This window comes from Artemia franciscana, chromosome 2 (genome assembly GCF_032884065.1).
Source record: "Artemia franciscana chromosome 2, ASM3288406v1, whole genome shotgun sequence".
Classification (NCBI taxonomy): Eukaryota; Metazoa; Arthropoda; class Branchiopoda; order Anostraca; family Artemiidae; genus Artemia; species Artemia franciscana.
This window is the reverse complement of record NC_088864.1, coordinates 46,977,665-47,002,309: the sequence shown is the minus strand read 5'-3', so window position 1 is coordinate 47,002,309 and position 24,645 is coordinate 46,977,665. Positions and strand designations below refer to the sequence as shown.

At 35.3% G+C, this 24,645-nt stretch overlaps 1 protein-coding gene across 1 annotated transcript in view; it reads left to right on the top strand.

The window, feature by feature from the left end:
• The window catches only part of LOC136035049 (uncharacterized), a 262,359-nt gene that overhangs the window by 146,839 nt on the left and 90,875 nt on the right, over positions 1-24,645 (top strand). Inside the window, exons 21-22 of the mRNA XM_065716648.1 lie at positions 7,247-7,471; positions 14,356-14,556. Coding sequence (XP_065572720.1) covers positions 7,247-7,471; positions 14,356-14,556 — 426 coding nt within the window. The remainder of the gene's footprint in view (positions 1-7,246; positions 7,472-14,355; positions 14,557-24,645) is intronic.

Here is a 24,645-nt window from a genome sequence, read left to right as displayed (position 1 = left end):
AAATTTATATTATCAGACACCAAATGCCAGTAAAGTAACGTTGAGCAACCTGACATGACTTAGAATTTTCATTGCATAATTGGCTATCTTAGAAATCTGCCAAGAGTAATGACCAGTAGCTAAATAATTCTAAAGCCATATAATATCTGTCTGGTAGGCGAAGAGAGACACACGGATATGTTAAAAATTTGAAGATATTGGAACGTCAACATTTGTTTTGATTAGGCTTTTTATATTGGAATTAAACGTGTCTGCAAAGTCTTTCAATTAAATTCTGTAAATATGGAAAACCAAATTTAGAATAATTTATCGCGTTTTAAGAATTTTAAATCTGAACGATTGATTTAGTTCAATAACCGTCATGCTCAACAGATAATAGCTTCTTTTTTCGTGAAAAAAATGTTTTCCGTCTAAAATTAAAGTAGTTGTATAAAGTACGTCAGAATAAATGTAAAGTAAATTTAGAGTGAAGAGTAAAAATATGTATTTCCTGGAGCGTATATGCAGTTCTGAACTAACTTTTTCAGTCCACCATACTAAATCTTTGTTACGATATGTTGAAAAGTATTATAGTAAAAAAATCTAAACGCTAAAAACATTTTTCTAATAATAAGCGGAATGGTTTACTACTTCATTGCTAAAATAGAGCAAGAAGCAGAGGAAACTAATAGGAACAAAAACGACCGCCAGCCCTATCTAAGAGAAAATTAAATAGTGTCATCCCATATTTACCACCCTTGGTGATTACATTAGTAGTGATGCCATAGGCACTTCAAGGGCGAACGTACCCACTTCTCCTTTCTTCCTTTAATTTGAACGGCGATTCCCTCAAGACGAAACTGCATGTTGTTACGTCATAGAGAATGTTTCCTAAGAGACGCTGGTGCATGTTACATAAAAAGGAGGGTTTACTTTGTTGTTATGCAATAAGGTTTTCTTACTTTTGGTCTTTACATAATAGAGCTTTGATTGTTACGAAATAGGACGTGTTAGAGTCCATTAGTGAAGCAGGGAAGTTTTTTAAGATATTTTTCTTCAAGATGTTTTTTCCAGACGTTTCAAGGCATCCCAAGACGTATTTTAAGACATTTCTCTTTAAGACATGTCAAGACATCTGAAAACGTTTTCTAAGACATTTTTTCTTCAAGGTGGTTTTCTTCATGATTTCTTTAGTTCTTATGTTACAGAGAAATGTTTACTCATGTTAAGGATGACGCATAATACGTGATTGTTTCTTCGGGACCCCCGTTGGGGATCCCCGCTTGTAATTGAGGAGGACACACACGTTGGTGTTACGTAATAATGGTGCACGCATGGGATGTAAAATGTTACTTTAAGAGATTTTCTTTTCTTTTAGTGTGTTTTTTTCTCAGGGAACCATTACATTCTAAACATTTTATGTCCACATTAGGATTCGAATAAGTCATTTCAATCCAATGGAACTGCGCCCTATTCAGCTGGACTAGGAAACCTTTCTAATATTTGAATTTGGGAAATAGATTCTACGAAATCAAAAATTATACAAGGGGAGAATTCCCATGTCCCGCTAACTAGAGTGATTAAGCTATTGATTACGTGTTTCCTATGACTGCAATAATTGACATGCAGAGGGGGAAATCGATTACTAGAAATACACTTGGTATGCACCTGCAAGTTAATTGATGCTTTAGAAAGTGTTATCAGATAATATTGCTTTCAGAGATGAAATAAAATCGAGAGTACCATTATGGCTAGAATATGCTAAACCTTCATAAATGATCAAAAGTTTCTCCTTTTCCGCTTTACTAGATAGAATTTTACAGTTATAATAAAGGCATTCTGAATGAGCGTACCTATGTGCATAGGCTACAAGGTGCTTAAATTGTACAACAAAATATATTGAAGTTTTACCCTGGATCAACAAATCTAAAGGATACAAGATTTTGTACATACAAATTTTATTAATAAAAGCAAATTTACAAAGTATTATTGATAGACAGAAAATGCATTTAAAACTCAAGAAATGAAAAAAACTCAAAAAATCCTGATATAGGATAAAGTATAAGCAAAACAAGAGTGAATTAAAGAAAGATGGGGTCCTAACAACCAATTCCAGAGGGGAGAGACTTTTTGTACATTCAAATTTTATTAATAAAAAAATTACAAAGCATTATTAAAACACTAAAAGCAGTCAAAACTCAACAACAGAAAAAAACAAAACCTGAAAAAACCCTGACATATGATAAAAGATAAGAAAAAAGAGTCATGAATTAAATAACGGTGGGAGTCCTAGCAAGCAATTGAAGAGGAGGGGCTTGTTATTAGAGATAAATTAAGAGCTATTTAAGAGAACTTTTATCGAAAATGCTACGTTTCATTGAGCCAAGGCTATACATTGCCACGCCACATTCACGATATGTAGCTAGCCCACCTTAGCAACCAATTTCAGAGGGGAAGGGTTGTTATTTAAGATAAATTTAAGGAGTATTAAGAGGTTTTTCTGAAAAGTACGAATGAAAATCCCTCATTTCTTTTGACTGAGTGTTAGATTTCAGTCCCTCTACCCCCTAAAAACTCATTTAACACTTCTCACCTTAACTTTAAGGTGCAGAAAATGTTAGTCCGTGCAATTTACACCACCATGGCAATAAGTGGCTGCCCCTTGGCACCCTTGTGATCCATACTATCATTCCTAAGACGTTTTTCTGATATTTTCTTGTTAAAGATCATGCATTAAATTCATTGATTCAGTTTTTTTCGCAGGCCATCCCTCCGTGATTCACCATGTCAATTTACTTCTTCGTGTCACAGCTTGAACGGCCCCCTGGCACCTCTTCATCATTTATAAGACATTTTTCAAATATTTTCTCGTTAAAAACCATGCAGTAAATCCACTGATTCATGTTTTTCAGAAACCATCCCTCCGTGATACACCATCTCAATTCACACACCATGCCACACTATTACTCGCCCTCTTGCATCCTATGGCACCCACGTATCATTACTGAGACATTTTTTTCAAATTCTGCATTATTTCCAGTGATTTACGTTTCCACAAGCCAATCCACCGTAATATACCGTCTCAATTCACGCCACCATGGCACACTACGGTTGACCATCTGGCACCTTCTGCCACCCTGACTTATCATTCCTAAGACACTTTTCAGATATTTTCTTGTTGAAAATATGATCTAAAACCAATAGCTCGTGTTTTTACGAGCTAACCCTCCGTGATACAACATGTCAGTTCACGCCACCGTGCCACACTATGGCTAGCCTTCTGGCACCTTCTAGAACCCCTCATCATTCCTAACACAGTTTCCAGATATTTTCTTGTTAAAAATCACTCATTAAGTTCAATGGGACATCTTGCACCTTTTTGCATCCCCTCCCCACTCATCATTCCTAAGACATTTTCCAGGTGTTTTTTTTGTTAAAAATCACACATGGTTCCTGTTTTTGCAAGCCACCCTCAACACGATATAATTGTCACAATTCACGCCACACCGCCACACTATGACTGGCCTTCTGGCACCCTCTAGCAACCCTCATTATTCCTCAGTATTAAATCCAATGGTCAATGTTTTAGGAATCCACCCCAAAACATGATGTCCCCATGGCAATTACGGGACTGTGGCAAACTATAAATGGCACACGACAGCCTTCTGGCACAAATTATTACACCTAAGGATTTCTTGACCTTTTTTTCTCAAAATAGATTTATAAACTAAAAAATGACCATTACTTTTATTTGAAGAAGCGAGAACTTGCCATTTCATTACTAGATTGTGATGTTCTATGGCGATTCCCAGCCTGATACACTAAATGGCAGCCACTCGGTACCTTCTAGCAAGTATTATCACACATATGACATTTTTGAGCATTTTGCTGCAAAAATAGTGGCTTACACTAGGATCAATCGCTTAAACAATCTTAACTATTGTTCTTAAACCATAGAAATTTTGACGAATTCATAAAAATCAAGACCATACCAAAGAAATCAAGTAATCAATATGTAGAAATCTAGAGCAAGCCCGTAGAAAACATGACCAACTCACAAAAATCAAGACGAACTCACAATAACCAAGAAATCAATATGTAGAAATCCAGAATAATCCTTAAAAATCAATAAACAATCCTTAAAAATCAATCAAGACCAAACAATAGAACCAAGATCTAAAAATCATAATCAATGCATAGAAATCCCGACGAATTCATAAAATCAAGACCAATTTGAAGTAATGAAGACCAACCTCTAAAAATCAAGACCAACCCAAAAAATCAAGAGGTCAATATGTAGAAACATTTTGCAACCCCATAGAAATCATAACCAAAGCATAAAAATCCAGACGAACTCATAAAATTTGAGATATCAAGATTTAGACATCCAGAACAATCATTAGAAATCAAGACCAATATATACAGATCATGACCAGACCCTAGAAATTCAGGTGAATTCATAAAAATCAAGACTAAACCGAAGAAATCAAGGTCAACCCCTAAAAATCAAGACCAAACTGAAGAAATAAAGTAGTCGATACGTAGAAATCTAGAGCAACCCTATAGAAATTATGACCAACTCATAGAAATCCAGTCAAACTCACAAAAATCAAGCGATCAATATTAGAAATCCAGAACAAACCATAAAAATCAACACAACTCCCCAGAAATAAAGAGATCAATTTGTAGAAATTCAGAACAACCGCCTAGAAATCATATGCGGACGAATTCTTGCAAATCATAAGCAATGCAATGAAATCCACAGAAATTCATAAAAATCAGGGTCAGTCCTAGAAATCCAGATCAAACCATAGACATTAAGACCAAACTCTAAAAAAAAATAAGACCAAACTCTTGAGTCTTGAGTTGAATGATGGGGGGGGGGTGTTAGAAGATGACAGAGGGTCAGTAATACTTTGACATGGTGGTGTGAATTGAGATGGTGTATCATGGAGGGTTAAGTTGCTAAAACACGAATCAATGGACCTTATGCATAATTTTATCAAGGGAATAAATGGGAAAAGGTCTTACGAATGGTGTCAAAGGATGCAAGAAGGCCATTGATAGTGTGGAACAGTGGTTTGAATTGAGATGGCGTATCATTGAAGTATGGCTTGTGAAAAACATGAATCAGTGTATTTATTCATGTTTTTCAACGGAAAAATATTTGAAAAACGTCTTAGGAATGATGATATACATCACAGGGGTGCCATGGGCCAGCCGTATATTGCCATGGAGGCGTGAATTGCTTGGAACAACATATTCTATACCTTAAAGTTAAGGTGGGAGGTGTTAAAATGTATTTTTCGGCGGTGGGGGACTGAAATCTAACACTTTGTCAGAAGAAATGAGGGGTATTCATTAAGACTTTTCAGAAATACCTAATTACTTAAATAAATATCTAACAACAATCCTCTCCCCTCTGTAATTGGTTGCTATGGTGGGCTAGCCACATATTGTGACGGTGGCGTGAATTTGCATAGCCTTTGCTCAATGAGACTTGGAATTTTCATTTAAAGTTTTGAGAAGCAGATCTTAATATTGATTAAATTTATTTTCAATTAAAAGCCCGTCCCCCCTCTAGAAATGGTTGCAAGGACCCCCCCCCCCCATAGTCTGTTTGCTTATATTTTATCCTGTGTCAGGTTTTTTCAGGTTTTATTTTTCTGTTGTTGAGTTTTAACAGCTTTTTATATGTTTTAATAATGCTTTGTAAGTTTGTTTTTATTAATAAAATTTGCAAGTACAAAAGATCAATAAATCTTTTGGATTTATTGATCCAGAATAATACTTCAATATATTTCACTAGTGCAATTTAAGCATCTTCTAGTCTATGCACTTAGGTATGCCCATTCAAGAATGACCTTAATACAAGTGTAGAATTCTTTGCAGGAAAGAGGAAAAGGAAAAACTTTTGATCATGTATTGAGGTACAGCATATTCTAGCAATGATGGTACTCTCGTTTTTATTTCATCTCTGATAGCAATAATATCTGATAACACTCTTTCCAACTTTAAAGCATTACTTAATATACAGGTGCCTAATAAGTGTATGCAATTTCTAATAATCGATTTCCCCCCTCTGCACAATTATTGCAGTCATAGGAAACACGTAATCAATAGCTTAATCATTCTAATTAGTGGAACATGGGAATTTTTTGTATGTGGAATTAGTTATCTCTAAGAATCTTATTCCCTAATCAAAATATTAGAAAGGTTTTCGTAATCCAGCTGTATAGGGGGCAGTTCCATTATATGGAAATGACCCTTTCGAATCCTAATTCGGACACAAAATCCTTAGGATATAAGGATTCCCTGAGAAAACACATTGAAAGACAATGAAATTATTATTTAACATCCCATTTGTGGACCGTCGTTACATAATACCCAACTATGTGTCCTTCTCAGTTACAAGCAAGGATCCCCCGCGGGGACCTGAAGGAAGAAGTCACGTTTGAAAGCGTCATCCTTAACGTAAGTAAACATTCCCCTATTATGCAAGAATTAAAGAAATCATGAAGAAAAATGCCTTGAAGAAAAAAGTCTTAAAACGTCTTGGGATGTCATGTAGCGTCTAGAAAATGTCTTGAAGAAAAATATCTTAGAAAACGTCTTGGGATGTCTTGAACTGTCTTAAAGAGAAATGTCTTTAAAAAAATCGCTTGGGGTGGGTTTAAATGTCTTTAAATGTTTTGAAGAGAAACATCTTAAGAAGCGTCTTAGGATGTCTTGAAACGTCTTGAAATAGTGTCTTGATGAAAAATGTTTTTAAAAACTTCCCTGCTTGACTAGTGGACTCTAACGTGTCCTATGACGCAACAGTCAAAGACCTTTTATGTAACAACCAAAAGTAATCAAACGTTATTACATAACAACCAAAGTAAACCGTCCCTATTAAGTAACATGCACCTGCATTTCGTAGAAAACATTCTCTATGATGTAACATGCACCTGCATCTCTTTGAAAACATTCTCTATGACGTAGCATGCATTTACGCCTCGAGGGAATCGCTGTTAAACTGAAATCATTAAAGGAATAAAGAAGTAGTGGATATGGGCGCCTTTAATGTGCCTATGGCGTCACTACTTATATTTTTCAGTTCTTATTTATAACACTGCACTTGTAGGTGCAAGTTTTTCTTTAATTTTTAATAATACAATGTCAGCCTACATTGGAAAGCAACGTTAATTTTAACGAAGCCATGATAATTTTCAGCTTTTTCTTATAGCATTGAAGCTGAGGGAGATATAAATAATGGCTTTTCTAGGCAAGAGTTGATGTTTTTGATTCTGAAGGCTTCTCAGCTTTGCATTATGCCAGTGAGTCTGGACATTCATCATCCTGTGACCTGTTGCTAATACATAATGCATTTGTCAATAGTAAGTCTAGGCAAGGTCTTACACCCCTACACCTAGCGGCACTGAAAGGGTACACGAATCTAGTGAAACGTCTGATTACGATACATGGGGCAACAATTGATTCTTTGACATTGGTAAGTACTCCCTCCTTGATCCTTAAAAATAGAATAAAACTACAACCGGTCCTTATATATTTAATTCACTACCTTTAGAAGTTAAAACGCTTATCTCTTATATATGAGCAACAGTTAACCCCCATGTTTATGCTCGAAAATATAAGAAAGAAATCAGAGTCCCGTTTCGTTTTTAGTTTCCGACCCTTAGAGATCAAACTTACTCCCTTGTACTTCCTACATATTGGTATTTTTTATTTTCACACAAAGAACTTTTCAAAAAAAATCCAGAATAGCTTGGCCTTTTAACATCAAACGTAAATTTGTAAAGGAGAAGTTTCAAGCAAATACACTGAAAATCAGTAAGTATTTCATAAAAGAATATGGGCAAATATTTGATTTAAATAAAGATAAATAAAAATGTCAACATCAAGTAATTTCATAGATTTTTTTTAATCAATATAGCAAGACCAATATTGGTAAATGGTACATCAAACTCAACGTATGATTATTTCTTTTTTTTAAGAAAAAATGGTCACATTTGGACGTTCGTGGAATCGCTTGCATCTTGTTTATAACCCAATTTAGTGTATTTTTTAGTTTGGTGCGATACATCACAGCTTCTGCTATTCATTAATTGTATAATCTCCCCCCTACCTAAACAATCAAACGTCTTACTCTTATAAACGTGTGAGTCCTCATTAAATTCTGTTAGAATCTCAGTGGCCTAAGTTACCTTGAGACTCAGTTCCCTAGAAATTCAGTTACTTCAGATTTTCAGAGCCTCATTAAATTCCTCCAAAGACTCCAAAACAGGGTTCATTTTCAGGCTGTAAGAATTTCACAAAAAAGATTCAGCCGCCAAAAATTTTTGAAGAAAACGAATTTTAATTATTACCTAAATTAATTAAACTGAAAATGATTTAGATAAGAACCTAACAAAAATTTATTTTAGGAAAGTGGACTTCATAAAGCATAAGTTAAATCCTCATCATAAAATACGAAAAACAAGAGAAATATAGAAAATTACATCTGAATTAAGTATATCATCGTTTAAAGATACTCAAAGAAGATCATATTTGGCTCTTCTGTGTGAAATCTCTAGCCAATAAAAAGTTGTTGAATCATAAGATTTTTCACATCATGATATTTTTCTGCTTTTTTTATATTTTAGGGTTCAGAAATGTCAGTAGTGTATACTGGGGCTAAGTAAGAGCTTAGGATACAATCTTACTTTAAATTGAGTTCTTGACCTACTGTATGACTTCGTGTGTCATTAGCCCGTCAAACAGTTCGGGGTAAGGATCTGTAAGTAAGGATTAACTTGGCTCAATAGTAACCGAAACTATAAAAAATGGAATTTTGATATCAATTGATTCATCAAAAGAATCAGCTTATTATGCTGATTCCAAATATATTAGCTTCATCAAGTTTAGCATTACTCATCACAAGTTACGAGCCTGAAAAAATTGCCTGATTTTTGGATTAGGGGAGGGGAGAAATACCCCTAAATTTAAAGGAATCTTAATGAAAATCTCACCCTTAGATTCAGTGTACCGAAGAACTCAACCGTAGAAGTTTCAAGCTCTATTTACAAAAACTGTGGAATTTTTCTATTTTTGCCAGAAGACCGATCACGGATACGTATTTTTTTTTTTTTTTTTTTTTTTTTTTTTTTTTTTTTTTTTTTTTTTTTTTTTTTGCCAGGGGTGATCAAATTGAAATTATGATCTTAGAAGATCAGAAGCGCATTTGAACGCAAATTATAAGCTCTAGTGCCCTTTTTAAGTGACAAAAAGATTGGAGGGTAACTAGCCCCCCTCCCACGCCCATTTACTTTGCGAAGTTGTTTTATCAAAATTTAAAATAACCATTTTGTTCTGTATAGTTGAAAGATCAAATAATTCTGTCTTTAGGGTTAAAATGACCCCCCCCAGTCCATAGGAGAGGTTTGTAATTTAGGAAATTTGCCCATTGTTTACGTATAGTATTTGTTATTGGGAAGTATACAGACATTTTTCGGGAAGATTTTGTGCTTCGGGTGGATTTCCTTTGGGAGAATCTTCCTTGGGGAGGGAAATTTCAGGGGGGGGGAATCCCTGCGCGGATTTGACAGAATTGCTATACAAAGTTCTTGTTTATTGTCTTACATTATCTCTGTCAACTCTATCTGGCATGTGGAGATGTTCCAGGAGATTTATCCGGGGGTTATTTCCCGCTTGTTTTGATTTCCGAAAAAAAAACATATACGAAAGGGGGCATTTCCGGATTGATCGAGAAACCGATTGGAGATTCAAGTCTCTATCAAATGAAAGTGTACTAAGGATAATTTTTCGGGCAGAATCGTCTGCAAGAAATTTTATGGGGAGGGGAATTTTCAGTCAGGAGGGAACAGTCTGGAGGGAACCTGAGGGGGGAAGGGTGTACTTTCCTTTGGATGACATTTTCAAGCAGGAGTTTCTCGTAAGAGGGGATGGGTTTTTTCATGGAGACTGAGCCAGATTTACCTGCATTGTTAGAAAAACGAACTGAAATTAAATAATAAGAACATGTTTTTTTTAACTGAAAGTAAGGAGCAACATTAAAACTCAAAACGAACAGAAATTGTTTCGTACATAAAGGGTTGCCCTCATTACCTTGCTCTTTACGCTAAGGTTTGATTGTTTGTTCCAATTTTAAGAACGGCAACTGAAACACAGGGGAATAGTGTTTACAATAGGAGGTTTTTTTTTACAAGTTCTAAAAAAAACTTCAGAGTAAAGAGCGAGGTATTGAGGAGGAGGCAAACCTCCTCATATACGTAATAATTTCTGTTTGTTTTGAGTTTTAATGATGCTCCTTACTTTCAGGAAAAAAATATGTTTTTTTAATTTATTACATAGTATGTAGAGAGTCTATCAAAAGGAAAAGGGAAGAATGTCTCAGACAAGTTTGTTCTTAAATACCAAAAATACATAAATGTTACAAATGAATAACCTATGGAAAATTTATTTTAGTTAATCTGTTTCAAAAGTATACCTACCAAGCAACTCCACACGTAAATCAGACTTAAGTTGGCCAAAGCTACATATTTCCTTGATATCTATACTCAGTTTGTTCCAAAGTTTTGAAGCTCTGTAAATAAGTGAAAAAGAAGACCTACTTGTAACTAATCGAGGAACCTCAGTATTACCTCGTATCCGAGTAATTTCGTGGTGAACATCAGACCTCTCATATAATATTCCTGTAAAACAATCAGGAAGGCTCTCACTGTAATACTCATATATAAAAATCAACGTATAAAAATCACGTAATTCAGCTGCAGGCATTATATTTAAATCTCTATACACATACCTCAAAGACTCCTGGTTCCCAACACATCAACAAAATCGGATAACATTATTCTGATCGCACGGATTGGACGAGCTATCGAAGGGAAAGTACCAAGCCAAATTGACGAGCAATACAAAATCAAACAGTTCGTGGTAATGAACTACAGTAAGGAGCGACCCGGCTTAATAGTAACCAAAACTCTAAAAAATGAAATTTTGATATCAAAAGCTATATCAAAAGAATCGCATTTTAATGCTAATTTTAAATACATAAGTTTCATCAAGTTTAGTCTTACCCATCAAAAGTTACGAGCCTGAGAAAATTTGCGTTATTTTAGAAAATAGGGGGAAACACCCCCTAAAAGTCATAGAATCTTAACGAAAATCACATCATCAGATTCAGCGTATCAGAGAACCCTATTGTAGAAGTTTCGAGCTCCTATCTACAAAAATGTGGAATTTTGCATTTGTTGCCAGAAGGCAGATCACGGATGCGTGTTTATTTGTTTTTTTGTTTTGATTATTCCTCTGCGGAGAGCCAAAATCAAAACATGCATTGATTCAAAAACGTTCAGAAATTAAATAAAAAAAAACGAGTTTTTTTACCTGAAAGTAAGGAGCGTCATTAAAACTTAAAACGCACAGAAATTACTTCGTATATGAAAGAGGCTGCTTCCTCATCGACGCCCCGCTCTTTACGCTAAAGTTTTTTACTGTTTTAAAAAGAAGAATTGAGAGAAAGAGTCAAACTTTAGCGTAAAGAGCGGGGCGTTGATGAGGAAGCAGCCTCTTTCATATACGAAGTAATTTCTGTGCGTTTTAAGTTTTAATGACGCTCCTTACTTTCAGTTAAAAAAACTCGTTTTTTTTATTTAATATAAGGATGAATCAGGAAAAGTATAACACTCGTAGAACATTTGGGGGGAAATATGTTTTAATTTGCGCATGATACCTAAGTTACGTGATAATATTTTCGAAACTGACTTCACATGGTCTTTAATGATAAGGGTTTATCAACATTGATTCCGAGGTATTCGGTGAACCTTGTTCGTTTAATAATTCCCCGCTCCGAAATCATTTGCGTTAACCAAGGGTAAAAATTCGGAGATCGAGAGAAAATAACAAAATTTGACTTATCTATATTCATGTCAACATTTTAAGCCATCTACATATTTTGCTCATTGCTGCATTTATCGTTGACATGAGCAGTTGTTCCGTAGGGGCAATAGAAACAACATTTTTACCAGACAAAAATCCTTTAAAATTGACATACTGCTGTCTATTATGCAGCTTATTCCAGCAATCCAGTCTATTATACAGCTTTTGCAAGAAGAAAAATTCTACGATTTAAATATGAAGATACTTTTAGTTTCCTTATGATAAATGCTATCATACGAGCATTTCGGCTGTTGAGGATTTCAATACTACTTATTTCAACTCTACACAAAACCACTTTACTGACTAATGGGTCGTGCAAACTGCTATTATTTGCACGTTTTGTATTTTTTGGAAATTCTGCTCGGATTAATATGCTACTGATGGCCTTTATTTAACCTTGAAGTAAATTCAGCTCTCTAGCGATTTATTCCCCTCCCTCTACTCTTCTATTCTAGTTTTTCACCAGGCTGCTACTTTAATGAGCTTACTATTTTTTCCATCCTCGTATTTACGGCAATATATACAACAGTGGAAACAGGTTAGCTTCCTCTCTCAGTCATTTCTGAAACTGTATAAAAGCTGTTACAGAAACTAAACAGTCCGCCATAACCAACCATGATCCGGTCAATTTATTTTTCCAATCTTTTTAACCCCCGCTCCCTGCTTTCCCGTTCATATTATTTGATTAAAGAGTGCGAAAGCCGATGCGCCAGTGTGTAGGCTTCTTTTTTAGGATATATCGTTCTTTTTCTTCGTTCTTAAAAAAATTACCTTAATAATAAGCTGATTTCTGAAAATTAGCTAAAATTTAGCTTATTTTTTGTCCTGAGAATATTTTAAAAACAAAGTACTATCGTATTTTTTTGTCAAATCAATTGTGCGCTATTATTAATATCTGCACTGTGTCTATAACAAGTAACTGTTTCTGATGCAATGACAGACCCGATGGCTTCAAATCTCATAAAAAGGGAAAGCAAAAGATGGAAAAGACACAAGTCCATGAAAATCTGTAAAGATTTTATTTCAATTGCGAACAGTAAGCAGCAGAGTAAGCAGTAACCAGAGTAAGTGGAGAGTAAGCAGTTTGTCCATTAACATGTTCTTTGTTGGAATCTACCCTTAACTTAAATAATTACTCACCCCCTCTCATAATAGCTTATACGGAATTACAGTTACCAAACGTAGCCTAATTTCATTACAAATAAAGCGAATCAACTTGGTTTATTTCAGTATTGCCACCGTGTGGCATTACTTCTCTTGCAACTGGGAAGCCTATAATACAGTTATTGAATCAATTATACTTTTGAATCAATTAGCTTCTCATAATGTTAAATTTAATGCAAATTCGTCCTCTTTGGGATGAAATCGTAGTTTGGTGCCCTAAAATGGCAGAAAACAATACTTTCCCCTGATCTAGATTGCGAACAAAATATGCATATAGTCCGTAAATTTTGGTTGCATTCCAAAAAACATTTTTCTTAACTATATTGTTCAGAACTGATGTTTTTTTTTTGTTTTTTGTTTGTTTTTTTTTGCAGAGATTCTTGCCGGAAGAAATTGTTGGATAAAATAAGCTAAAATGTATTGAAAGCCAAAAGAAGGCCAAGTGCCCAAATCATCACAGATCAAATAAAAAAGAACAAGAGTGATCTTAATCACGTTCAAGCACACGTGTTAGACAGCTTCTCACTCCTCAAGCATCGTGTGGTAGCACAGTGGATAGATGCTCTGCTTGGCAGTACGGGGTCCTGGGATCAGTCTCTGCTGCAGCATGGCAGGTTGACAGGCTTGCTCCTTGTTCATGTAAAAAGATCCAGCAACTGAAACGTTGATTCAACACCCTGTGTGGCAACATTGGCTCTGGAGGATCTTTATCCTTTTTTATCCTACTCTTGTGAACTATGAAGACATATTCTTTACAAAACTTTAAGGAATATGCTCAGCTTTTACAAGGAAGGAGTTTTAATCCTAATTATTCACTCGGAGCCACAGAGATCACAAACATGAATCTGCTTCAAAATCTAGTAGACTTGTAATGTTAATTTTTAACTTATAACGGAACAGTTGTTTAATCAGTTGTTTATCTTTTCATACATTCGCTATATAATGAGTAATTCTTCTTGTCCACAATATCTTGAAGTTGGTGGGAAATTGGTCGGGATTTGGTACAGTAATTGGACTCTTTCTGCTTGTCGATTTCTGACTAAGGACCGAGCTGAAGTCTTAAGCAATTCATAGTTTGCATATGTTTCTTGCTCTCAAACATCAAAAAACGATCGATCTTCAATTTGCTGAAGTTTATATTAGATTATGCAAAGCTAAGAATAAATCAGTACGTCTTGAAGCTCCATTCCCAAAAGTAATTAGAAATTGATTTAATCAGTTTATCTTCTAAGTAACTCCGTTATCGTAGATGACAGTCTTTTCCTTTGATAGAGAAAAGAGACACCACTACAGCTGGCGGCTGAATCTGGACAGCTTGAAGTATGTAGACTCCTTTTGGAACTTGGCTCAAATCCAGAAGCAACTGATGACACAGGACAAAGATCATTGCACCGCGCAGCTCAGAAAAACCATTCTAGCGTATTGGCACTTTTTTTACAGTATCAACCGGGTTTGGCAGGCTCGGCAAATAAGGTATGAGTTTTTTTTAATAGGAAACGCAGTAGCACTGCCTAATTAAAGACAAAGTGACCTCCGTGTGTTATTTTCACCAGACTAATTTCTACGAATGGTGGTAGCTAAATCAAATATAGTTAAGCATACGAAGTTGAAACTTTCGGGGAAAACTGAATCAAAAGAGACATTTGCATCCAAGTTGTCATCATGGTGCACCTGCAATATTTCAAAAATTCTGAAGTGAATTAAGTTGAAGCTTTTAGGAAATATTGAGGGAAATGCTGAATAAAGTCAAAAGACGCCGCTTATAAATAAAAAAGGGTTTAATAAATTCAAAATGGGTTTATCCTTATTTGAACTTTTATTTGTGCGTCATGGAAAGGCAGTATGATCTTCGGTAATACCCGAGACACCGTTTACATCCTAGTTGTCAAAACGGTGCAAATGCAATATCTCGGGAGCGGAACTTCACATTAGTTAAGTTTCACATTGACTTGAAACTTTCTAAAAATGTTAAAGGAGATGTTAAACTATATCAGAAGATACATTATGTGAATCCAGGTTATCTAAATACTGTATTTCCAAAGGTGCGGCTAAAAAGGATATTCTGATTATACTGGGTTTTAGATTAACTTTAAACTTTTGAATAACATTCTTTTGGTCAAGAGCACTGTATATTTATTTGGGATTTGGGTCAGAAAATGGGGCAAAAAAACTTATAGTTAGTTGTATTTTGATTGAGCTTTTACGAATATTTTGAAAATAAATTTAAGGAACTTTCGGAAAGTAGCCTGAAACACCACATTAATGATACCATTTTGAAATAGAAACTGTTCTGTTGGATGGATAGCCAAAAATCTTGGAAAATAGAATTACAGTCTTCCATCTTGAGCAACAAATAGAATCTTTTATTTCCTCTGGAAGCTGTGATATGTCTCTTTTTCTTTCTTTTTTCGCCGCAACTAGTGGGACAATAAAATCAAACAGTTCGTGGTAACGAACTGTAGCAAGGAGCGACCCGGCTCAATAGTAAACAAAACTCTACAAAACGGAGTTTTGATACCAATAGTTACATCAAAAGAATTGGATTTTTATGCTGATTTTAAATATATAAATTTTATCTAATTTAGTCTTACCCATCAAAAGTTACGAACCGGAGAAAAATCACACCTTAACGAAATTCACACCATCGCATTCACCGTATCAGAGAACCCTACTTTAGAAGTTTCAAGCTCATATCTACAAAAATGTGGAATTTCGTATTTTTTGCCAGAATACAGATGACCGGTGCGTGTTTATTTGTTGTTGTTTTTTCCCAGGGGTGATTGTATCGATTCAGTGGTCCTAGAATGTCATGAGAGGGCTCATTCTCACGGAAATTAAAAGTTCTAGTGCCCTTTTTAAGTGACCAAAAAACTGGAGGGCACCTAGGTCCCCTCCCACGCTCATTTTTTCTAAAGGTCAATCGAAAATTTTGAGATAGCCATTTTTGTTCAGCATAGTCCAAAAAACCTAATAGCTATGTGTTTGTTTGTGTTTGGGAGTAAGAGGACGACTTACTCCATCACAGTCCCCAGGGGAAGGGCTGGAAGTTACAAACTTTGACCGGTGTTTACACATAGTAATGGTTATTTGGAAGCGTACAGAGGTTTTCAGAAGGATTTGTTTGTTGGGGGTTTGAGGGGATGGAGTTAATATGGAGGATCTTTCCGGGGGAAGAGAATTTCCATGACGGGGGTGCAAGATTTTTTAACATTATTTAAAACAAAAAATAATGAAAAAATAAATATGAAAAAGTTTTTTCAACTGAAAGTAAGGGGCAGCATTAAAACTTGAAAAGAACAGAAATTATTACGCATGTGAGGGGTTCATCTCCCCGTAAATACTTTGCTCTTAAAATACTTTGCGCTAAAGTATTTTTAGTAATTTTAACTATTTATTCTACAGCCTTTGTGATTTAAGGGTCATTCTTAAAGAGTTGGGAGAAAATTCAAGCTTTATTGTGAAGAGTGAGGTATTAACGAGGGGGCAAACCTCCTCATATACGTAATAAAATGTGCGAATATAAAAGTTTGTTACGCAAGTTATTTCGTAAGTTCAGCATATTTTTTTATTAATAAAAATGTCCGTAAAAAATTAAAAGTTCTAGTTGCCCTTTTAAGTAACCAAAAGATTGGAGGGCAACTACGCCTCCTCCCCTACCCCTTTTTTCTCAAAACCGTCCGATCAAAACTAAGAGAAAGCCATTTAGCAAAAAAAATTAATATACAAATTTGGTTTTAATTATTAATGTATGGTAAGCCAAAATCAAAACATGTATTAATTCAAAAACGTTCAGAAATTAAATAAAAAACAAGTTTTTCAACTGAAAGTAAGGAGCGACATTAAAACTTAAACCGAACAGAAATTATTCCGTACTAGCTGTTGGTGCCCCCGTGCGCGTAATTCGTTACGCGCCATATTATTTACGCGCCATTGTGGTTGTGTCCCTGTGTCCCACCTGTGAATATATATATATATATATATATATATATATATATATATATATATATATATATATATATATATATATATATATATATATATATATATATATATATATATATATATATATATATATATATATATATATATATATATATATATATATACTCAGTGGAATGGCAAAAACGAGGTTTGCCACACGCACATATACTAATCTGGCTACATAAAAAAATTACTTCGAACGAAATTGATGATGTGATTTCCTCTGAAATACCTGATAAAAATGTCGATAAGGGGTTACATGATATTGTTGTAAAAAATATGATACATGGACCTTGCGGTGCACTGAACGAAAATTCACCATGCATGGCCAAAGGAAGGTGCACAAAGCAATATCCTCGACTTTTAGTATTAAACACAATTACTGGCAATGATGGTTACCCACAATATAGAAGAAGATCTACTGAAGATGGTGGTAAAACAGCAATAATAAAGAAGCGTAACGGTACCACCATCGAAGTAGATAACCAGTGGGTTGTTCCATATTCCCCATTATTATCAAAAACATTTAATGCACACATAAACGTTGAATACTGCAACTCTGTAAAGGCAATCAAATACATATGTAAATACGTCAACAAAGGCAGTGACATTGCAGTTTTTGACTTGCAGTCCGATGACTTGCAGTCCGAAATCAAAGATTTCGATGAAATCGTACAATATCAGGCTGGAAGATACATAAGCAGTAATGAAGCTGTTTGGCTTGCCTGAAAAATTCTAATTTATGGGCACACGTAAAAACATTAAAATTAACTACAAATATGCGTGTCCGATTGCAAAACGATGACTCTGGTCAAACATTTTCAGATCAATTGCTGGCAATGGGAAACGGAAAGCTCCCAGTAGACTCAATTTCAGGACGTATACAACTACCTGCTGATTTCTGTAATTTAATGACGTCCAAAAATGAATTGATTGAAAAAGTATTTCCGAATATTCTAAAAAATTATAAAAATAATAAATGGCTAAGTGAAAGAGCGATTCTCGCACCCAAAAATATAGACGTCCACGAAATCAACAATATTGTTTTGACCAAGATTCGAGACCAGGCAGTCCTTTACAAGTCAGTCGACACAGTTTTGGAACCAAATGAAGCGGTTAATTATCCATCTGAATTTTTAAATTCCATAGATCTTTCAGGGTTTCCACCACACGTGCTACAACTAAAAATAGGCGTACCAATAATACTTTTAAGAAATATAAACCCACCAAAGTTTTGCAATGGCACTCGACTTGCCGTAAAAAAAAAACAATGGAAAACCTAATAGAGGCCACAATCTTGACAGGGCCTTTTGAGGGTGATGCTGTTCTTATTCCTCGCATTCCCATGATTCCAACGGATCTGCCTTTTCAATTTAAAAGATTGCAATTCCCAATTCGATTAGCATTTGCAATTACCATTAACAAAGCTCAATGTCAATCTTTAGAAAAATGTGGTATAGATCTTAATACTGATTGTTTTTCCCATGGACAATTGTACGTTGCATGTTCGAGGGTCGGTAAACCTGACAATCTATTTATATGCAGCGACAATTGGACAGCGAAGAATGTTGTATATTCGCATGTTTTACGCAGTTAATTTGTATTTTGGAACCAAATGAAGCGGTTAATTATCCATCTGAATTTTTAAATTCCATAGATCCTTCAGGGTTTCCACCACACGTGCTACAACTAAAAATAGGCGTACCAATAATACTTTTAAGAAATATCAACCCACCAAAGCTTTGCAATGGCACGCGACTTGCCGTAAAAAAAAACAATAGAAAACCTAATAGAGGCCACAATCTTGACAGGGCCTTATGAGGGTGAGGCTGTTCTTATTCCTCGCATTCCCATGATTCCAACGGATCTGCTTTTTCAATTTAAAAGATTGCAATTCCCAATTCGATTAGCATTTGCAACCACCATCAACAAAGCTCAAGGGCAATCACTAGAAAAATGCGGTATAGATCTTAATACAGATTGCTTTACCAATGTACAATTGTATGTTGCATCTTTGAGGGTCGGTAAACCTGACAATCTATTTATACGCACAGACAATGGGACAGCGAAGACTGTTGTATATTCACAAGTTTTACGTAGTTAATTTGTATTGTATCTATCTATCTATCTATCTATATAAAACGAGTTGTGTGTATGCATGTTTGTTTGTTTGTAAAAAGAGCGTTTGCATATGACGTCATTATTAGTACATACGGCTTTGTATATGGACAGACAATGGGAAAGCCAAGAATGTTGTATATTCGCAATTTTTACGTAGTTTGAAACACATATATAAATCTATCTATATTCACAGTTGGGACACAGGGACACAACTACAATGGCGCGTAAGTAATATGGCGCGTAACGACTTACGCGCGCGGGGGGGCTTGGGGGCGCGAAGCGCCCCACCAACTAGGTGTTGGGGTGGCGCGAAGCGCCACCCCAACAGCTAGTTTTTATATATATAGATAGATATGAAAGAGGTTGTCCCCTCCTCAACGCCTTGCTCCTTACGCTAAAGTTTTTTATTGTTTTAAAAAGTAGAGTTGTGAGAAATAATCCAACTTTAGCCTAAAGAGCGAGGCGTCGAGGAGGGGACAACCTCTTTCATATACGGAATAATTTGTGTTCATTTTAAGTTTTAATGTCGCTCCTTACTTTCAGTTGAAAAAACTTGTTTTTGTTTATTTAATAACATTGAGAGACGCTTCATTTGGAAGGAAAGTGCCATATCTACTGTTGTTTGTTAGTGACAAAAGAAAACAAATCTAATGTTTGTGCTAAAACTGTATCTTCAAATGCAATACATGAGTTTTCTTAAAAAGACACGCCTACATTTTTAATAGTTGCTTCTTTAGAATAGGGTGTGATATCTTGGTGATTTTCTTGCCAAATCCCTGTAATGTTGTAATATTCACTTTTTAAATGGCGTCATATAGGGTAGTCAGTATAAAAAATCAATCTTGTAACGTATATATTGATACTAACTCTTCTATTTTGCTAATTCTTTAGTTCGGGTTATTTTTATAACAATTTACTGCCTAGAAAATGTTGTGTCAATTCCCAGACAGTAAAGTACTACCAGAAAAAAAATACCACTTTTGGCGAGAATATCCCAGGAGGAATTGTTCATTAAGGCTAGTGCAAATTAAAGACAAATACAAAAAAACATTTTACTTTAGGATGTTGCTAGGTAAAGTCAAATGGTAATCTTGTGTTTTAGAAACTTCTCTAGAATAAAAAAACATTAACTAGAGCTAAAATTTACAAATGAGTAGCTGAAATTTTTCATCAAGATTAGAACAATCATATCGTCACTGTATAGCCATTGTTATTTACTAACTAGCTGTTGGGGTGGCGCTTCGCGCCACCCCAACACCTAGTTGGAGGGGGCGCTTCGCGCCCACCCCCCAAGCCCCCCCGCGCGCGTATGTTGTTACGCGCCATATTAGTTACGAACCATTGTAGTTGTGTCCCTGTGTCACACCTGTGAATATAGATAGATATATATATTTTTTTAACTGTGTAAAACTTGCGAATATACAACATTCTTGGCTGTCCCATTGTCTGTGCATATAAATAGATTGTCAGGTTTACTGACTCTTGAACATGCAAAATATAATTGTCCATGGGAAAAAGAATCTGTATTCAGATCTATACCTTATTATTCTAATGACTGCCCTTGAGCTTTGTTGATGGTGATTGCTAATCGAACATTCCCTGTGTCCCCGTCGTCATTTATATATCCCCTGTGCCCCCCCCGGCGTCCCCGTTGTAGTTGTTTCATTGTGTCCCGGTCGTCATTTGTGTCCCGATGTCCCAGTCTGTAATTTCTCTTTGAGTGTCGCGGTCGTCATTTATATTCCCTGTGTCCCGGTGTCCCGGTCGTCATTTTTGTCCCGGTCGTCATTTGTGTTCCGGTGTCCCGGTCTGTAATTTCTCTTTGAGTGTCCTAAAGTCATTTATATTCCCTGTCTCCCGGTCGTCATTTGTGTCCCGGTGCTTTGTTGATGGTGATTGCTAATCGAACATTCCTTGTGTTCCCGCCGCTTTCTCTTTAAGTGTCCCGGTCGTCATTTATATTCCCTATGTCCCGGTGTCCCGGTCGTCATTTGTGTCCCGATGTCCCGGTCTGTAATTTCGTCAGTCGACAAACATGACGTCAGTCGACACACAAACATGACGTCACTCGAAACACAGACACACAGACAACTTATTATTATATATATAGACTAGCTGTTGGGGTGGCGCTTCCCCCCCCCAAGCCTCCCCGCGCGTGTAAGTCGTTACGCGCCATAGTAGTTACGCGCCATTGTAGTTGTGTCCTTGTGTCCCACCTGTGAATATAGATAGATATATTTATATATTTATGTTTTTAACTACGTAAAACTTGCGAATATACAACATTCTTCGCTGTCCCATTGTCTGTACATATAAATAGATTGTCAGGTTTGCCGACTCTTGAACATGCAACATATAATTGTCCATGGGAAAAACAATCCGTATTCATATCTATACCTCATTATTCTAATGATTGCCCTTGAGCTTTGTTGATGGTGATTGCTAATCAAACATTCCCTGTGTCCCCATCGTCATTTATATAACCCCTGTGCCCCCCGGTGTCCCCGTTGTAGTTGTGTCCCTGTGTCCCAGTCGTCATTTATAGTCGACAAACATGACGTCAGTCGACACACAAACATGACGTCAGTCGACACACACGTCCCAGTCTTCATTTGTGTCCCGGTGTCCCAGTCTGTAATTTCTCTTTGAGTGTCCCGGTCGTCATTTATATTCCTTGTGTCCCGGTCTGTATATACATTCGTTTTTGAATTGGTATATGATGAAATAATTTTTTTTTCTTTTTAGGTTTTTTTTTGGTTTTTACCTATTTTTTTGCTTTTTAGTTTTTTTCTTTTTTCTTTTTAGTTTTTTTCTATTTTTAAATTTTTTTAGTTTTCTTTTTCTCCTTTATTTTTCAGTTTTTTCCTTTTTTAGTTTTTTTTCTTTTTCAGTTTTTAGTTTTTTTATTAATTTTTAGTTTATTTTCTTTTTAGTTTTTTGGCTGTTTTTACCCTTTTTTAGTTTTTTTTTCTTTTTTCTCTTTTTTAGTTTTTAGTTTTTTACCTTTTTTGTTTTTTTTTGTTTTTTAGCTTTTTTAGTTATTTTAGGAGTTATTACCTGTTTTTTGGTTTTTTTATCTTTTTTAGTTTTTTTCTTCTTTTGTATTAATGCTAAAGCCAAGGTTCGAACCTGGAACCTCTCGGACCTAGAACCTGGAACATAACGCTTTACCAACTCAGCTACTTCGGCTTGAATACATTTACCTTTTCTAGTTTATTTTTATTTTTATTTTTTTTTAGTTTTCTTTTTCTCCTTTGTTTGTCAGTTTTTTTCCTTTTTTTAGTTTTTTTTTCTTTTTCAGTTTTTAATTTTTTTAGTTTTTTAGTTTTTTTATTAGTTTTTAGTTTTTTTTCTTTTTAGTTTTTTGTAGTTTTTACCTTTTTTTAGCTTTTTTTTAGTTTTTTACTTTTTTAGTTTTTAGTTTTTTACCCTTTTTTTAGTTTTTATCTTTTTTAGTTTTTTTAGTATTTTCTTTTTAGTTTTTTTGTAGTTTTTATCTTTTTTAGTTTTTTTTCTTCTTTTGTGTTAATGCTAAAGCCAAGGTTCGAACCTGGAATCTCTCGGACCTAGAACCTGGAACATAACGCTTTACCAACTGAGCTACCGTATTTGTATTTGTATCGGATTAACGACGCTTCTTGACTACTAAGTTCCCTGCGTCGGCCCTGTAGTGCATTCCTGCAGCATGGTTCGATCTCTGGGTCCCGTATTACCACGCTAAGATCAAACCCACTGCGCCAACACAGGTAGTTATATAACTGAGCTACTTCGGCTTGAATACATTCGTTTTTGAATTGGTATGTGATGAAATAATTCAGACGTCATATGCGGACAGTGACGTGCGGACACTCGACACACAGACAACTTATTTTTATATATATAGATTACATTATTAAAGTTTTTTCCGCCGTATTTTGTAACTATTATTTGTAGCACAATTATCTAAGTCTTGAGGAAACTTTTAAAAACTCAAAATCAAGATGTTAGCTAGTCAGCTGATAAATAAAAAACAAAAGAATTGAACTTCATATACATATATGTTACTGCTATACATTAGGTAATAGTTAAACTGTCAAAATGAGTGAAACAAAAGTAGAACACACTTTATATTATTGTTATGAATGTCAAAGGCTGACAGAAAATATCACGGAGGAAGATTCTAAATGTCTCTCTTGTCTAACTGGTTTTGTGGAAGAATTGGAAGAAGATGCAAATGAAACCTACGCTTCACCTACTGAGCCTTTGATGCCCAGCAGAAGAGGAAGACGAAGAATAACAAAAAGAAGAAGAAGAAAAAGAGAAAGACATATTTCAGAGGGAGAAACTTTTTATGTAATTAGACTGAAACATCTTGAAAGAGTCAAAATTACAGAGAAAGAAGCGAACCAAGACCTTCCGTGTTCTGTTTGCTTTGAATCCTATAAACTTCATGAAAGTGGCATTAAGCTTCCCTGTGACCATTTATTCCATGATAGTTGCATTGCTCCTTGGCTAAAACTCCATAGCACTTGTCCAGTGTGCCGCGAGTCATCTATTCAAGAAAAGAAAACAGATGTAAAGATCGGACCCAGTCTGGTTATCATGTCTGTAAGTAGTATGAGAAATCTTATCACCACAGTAGGCCTAAATGCAATCGACTTGTGAAAGGGGACGACGATCAACCACAAAAAAAAGATTTGGGGCCACCCATCAATCCATCAAACCAAAACTCAAATAACTCTATGTTTATATGATAGGCAAATATGCCAAATATTATTGACAGAGGAAAGTGGACCTCCTCCAACGCCCGAAGAGATAATGAAAGATCTTGAAAGAGTCAAAATTACAGAGAAGGAAGTAAGCCAAGACCTTAAGTGTTCTGTTTGCTACGAATGCTATAAACTTTAAAAAAGTGTCATTAAGCTTAACTGGGACCATTGATTCCATATTAGTTGCATTTTTCCTTGGATAAGACTCCATAGCATTTGTCCAGTGTGCCGGATGTTATCTTTTCAAGAACAGGCAACAGATGTAAGGAATAACCTAGTCCGGTTATCATATTCGAGTAGAAGTATGGAAGAAGTTAGTAGATAAGAACTTGACAATGCAATGTGTTAAAAGAGATTTTAAAGACTGTGTACCTTAGATTTTTGTAGATCCACCGTTTTGACAACCTGAATACATGTAGAGGCTTTTAATTCAGTTTAGCAAAAATTTGCTTCAATATTAGCAAAAAATTTGCTTCAATATTAATAGGAAGTTTCAGTCTAATACCCTATGCTACCGTTCTTGAGATATTGAATGTCCACCATGTTGGCAACCTGGATGCATGTGCCGTCTTTTGACTTAGTTTAACGTCCCTCAATATTTTCTGAAAGTTTCAGGTTAATACGGATAGGAGCTTCTAAAAACACATAGGTGCACCATTGTGAATGAACAATGTTTTTTATTTAGTTCAACATTTCCCTCAATTATCTCTAA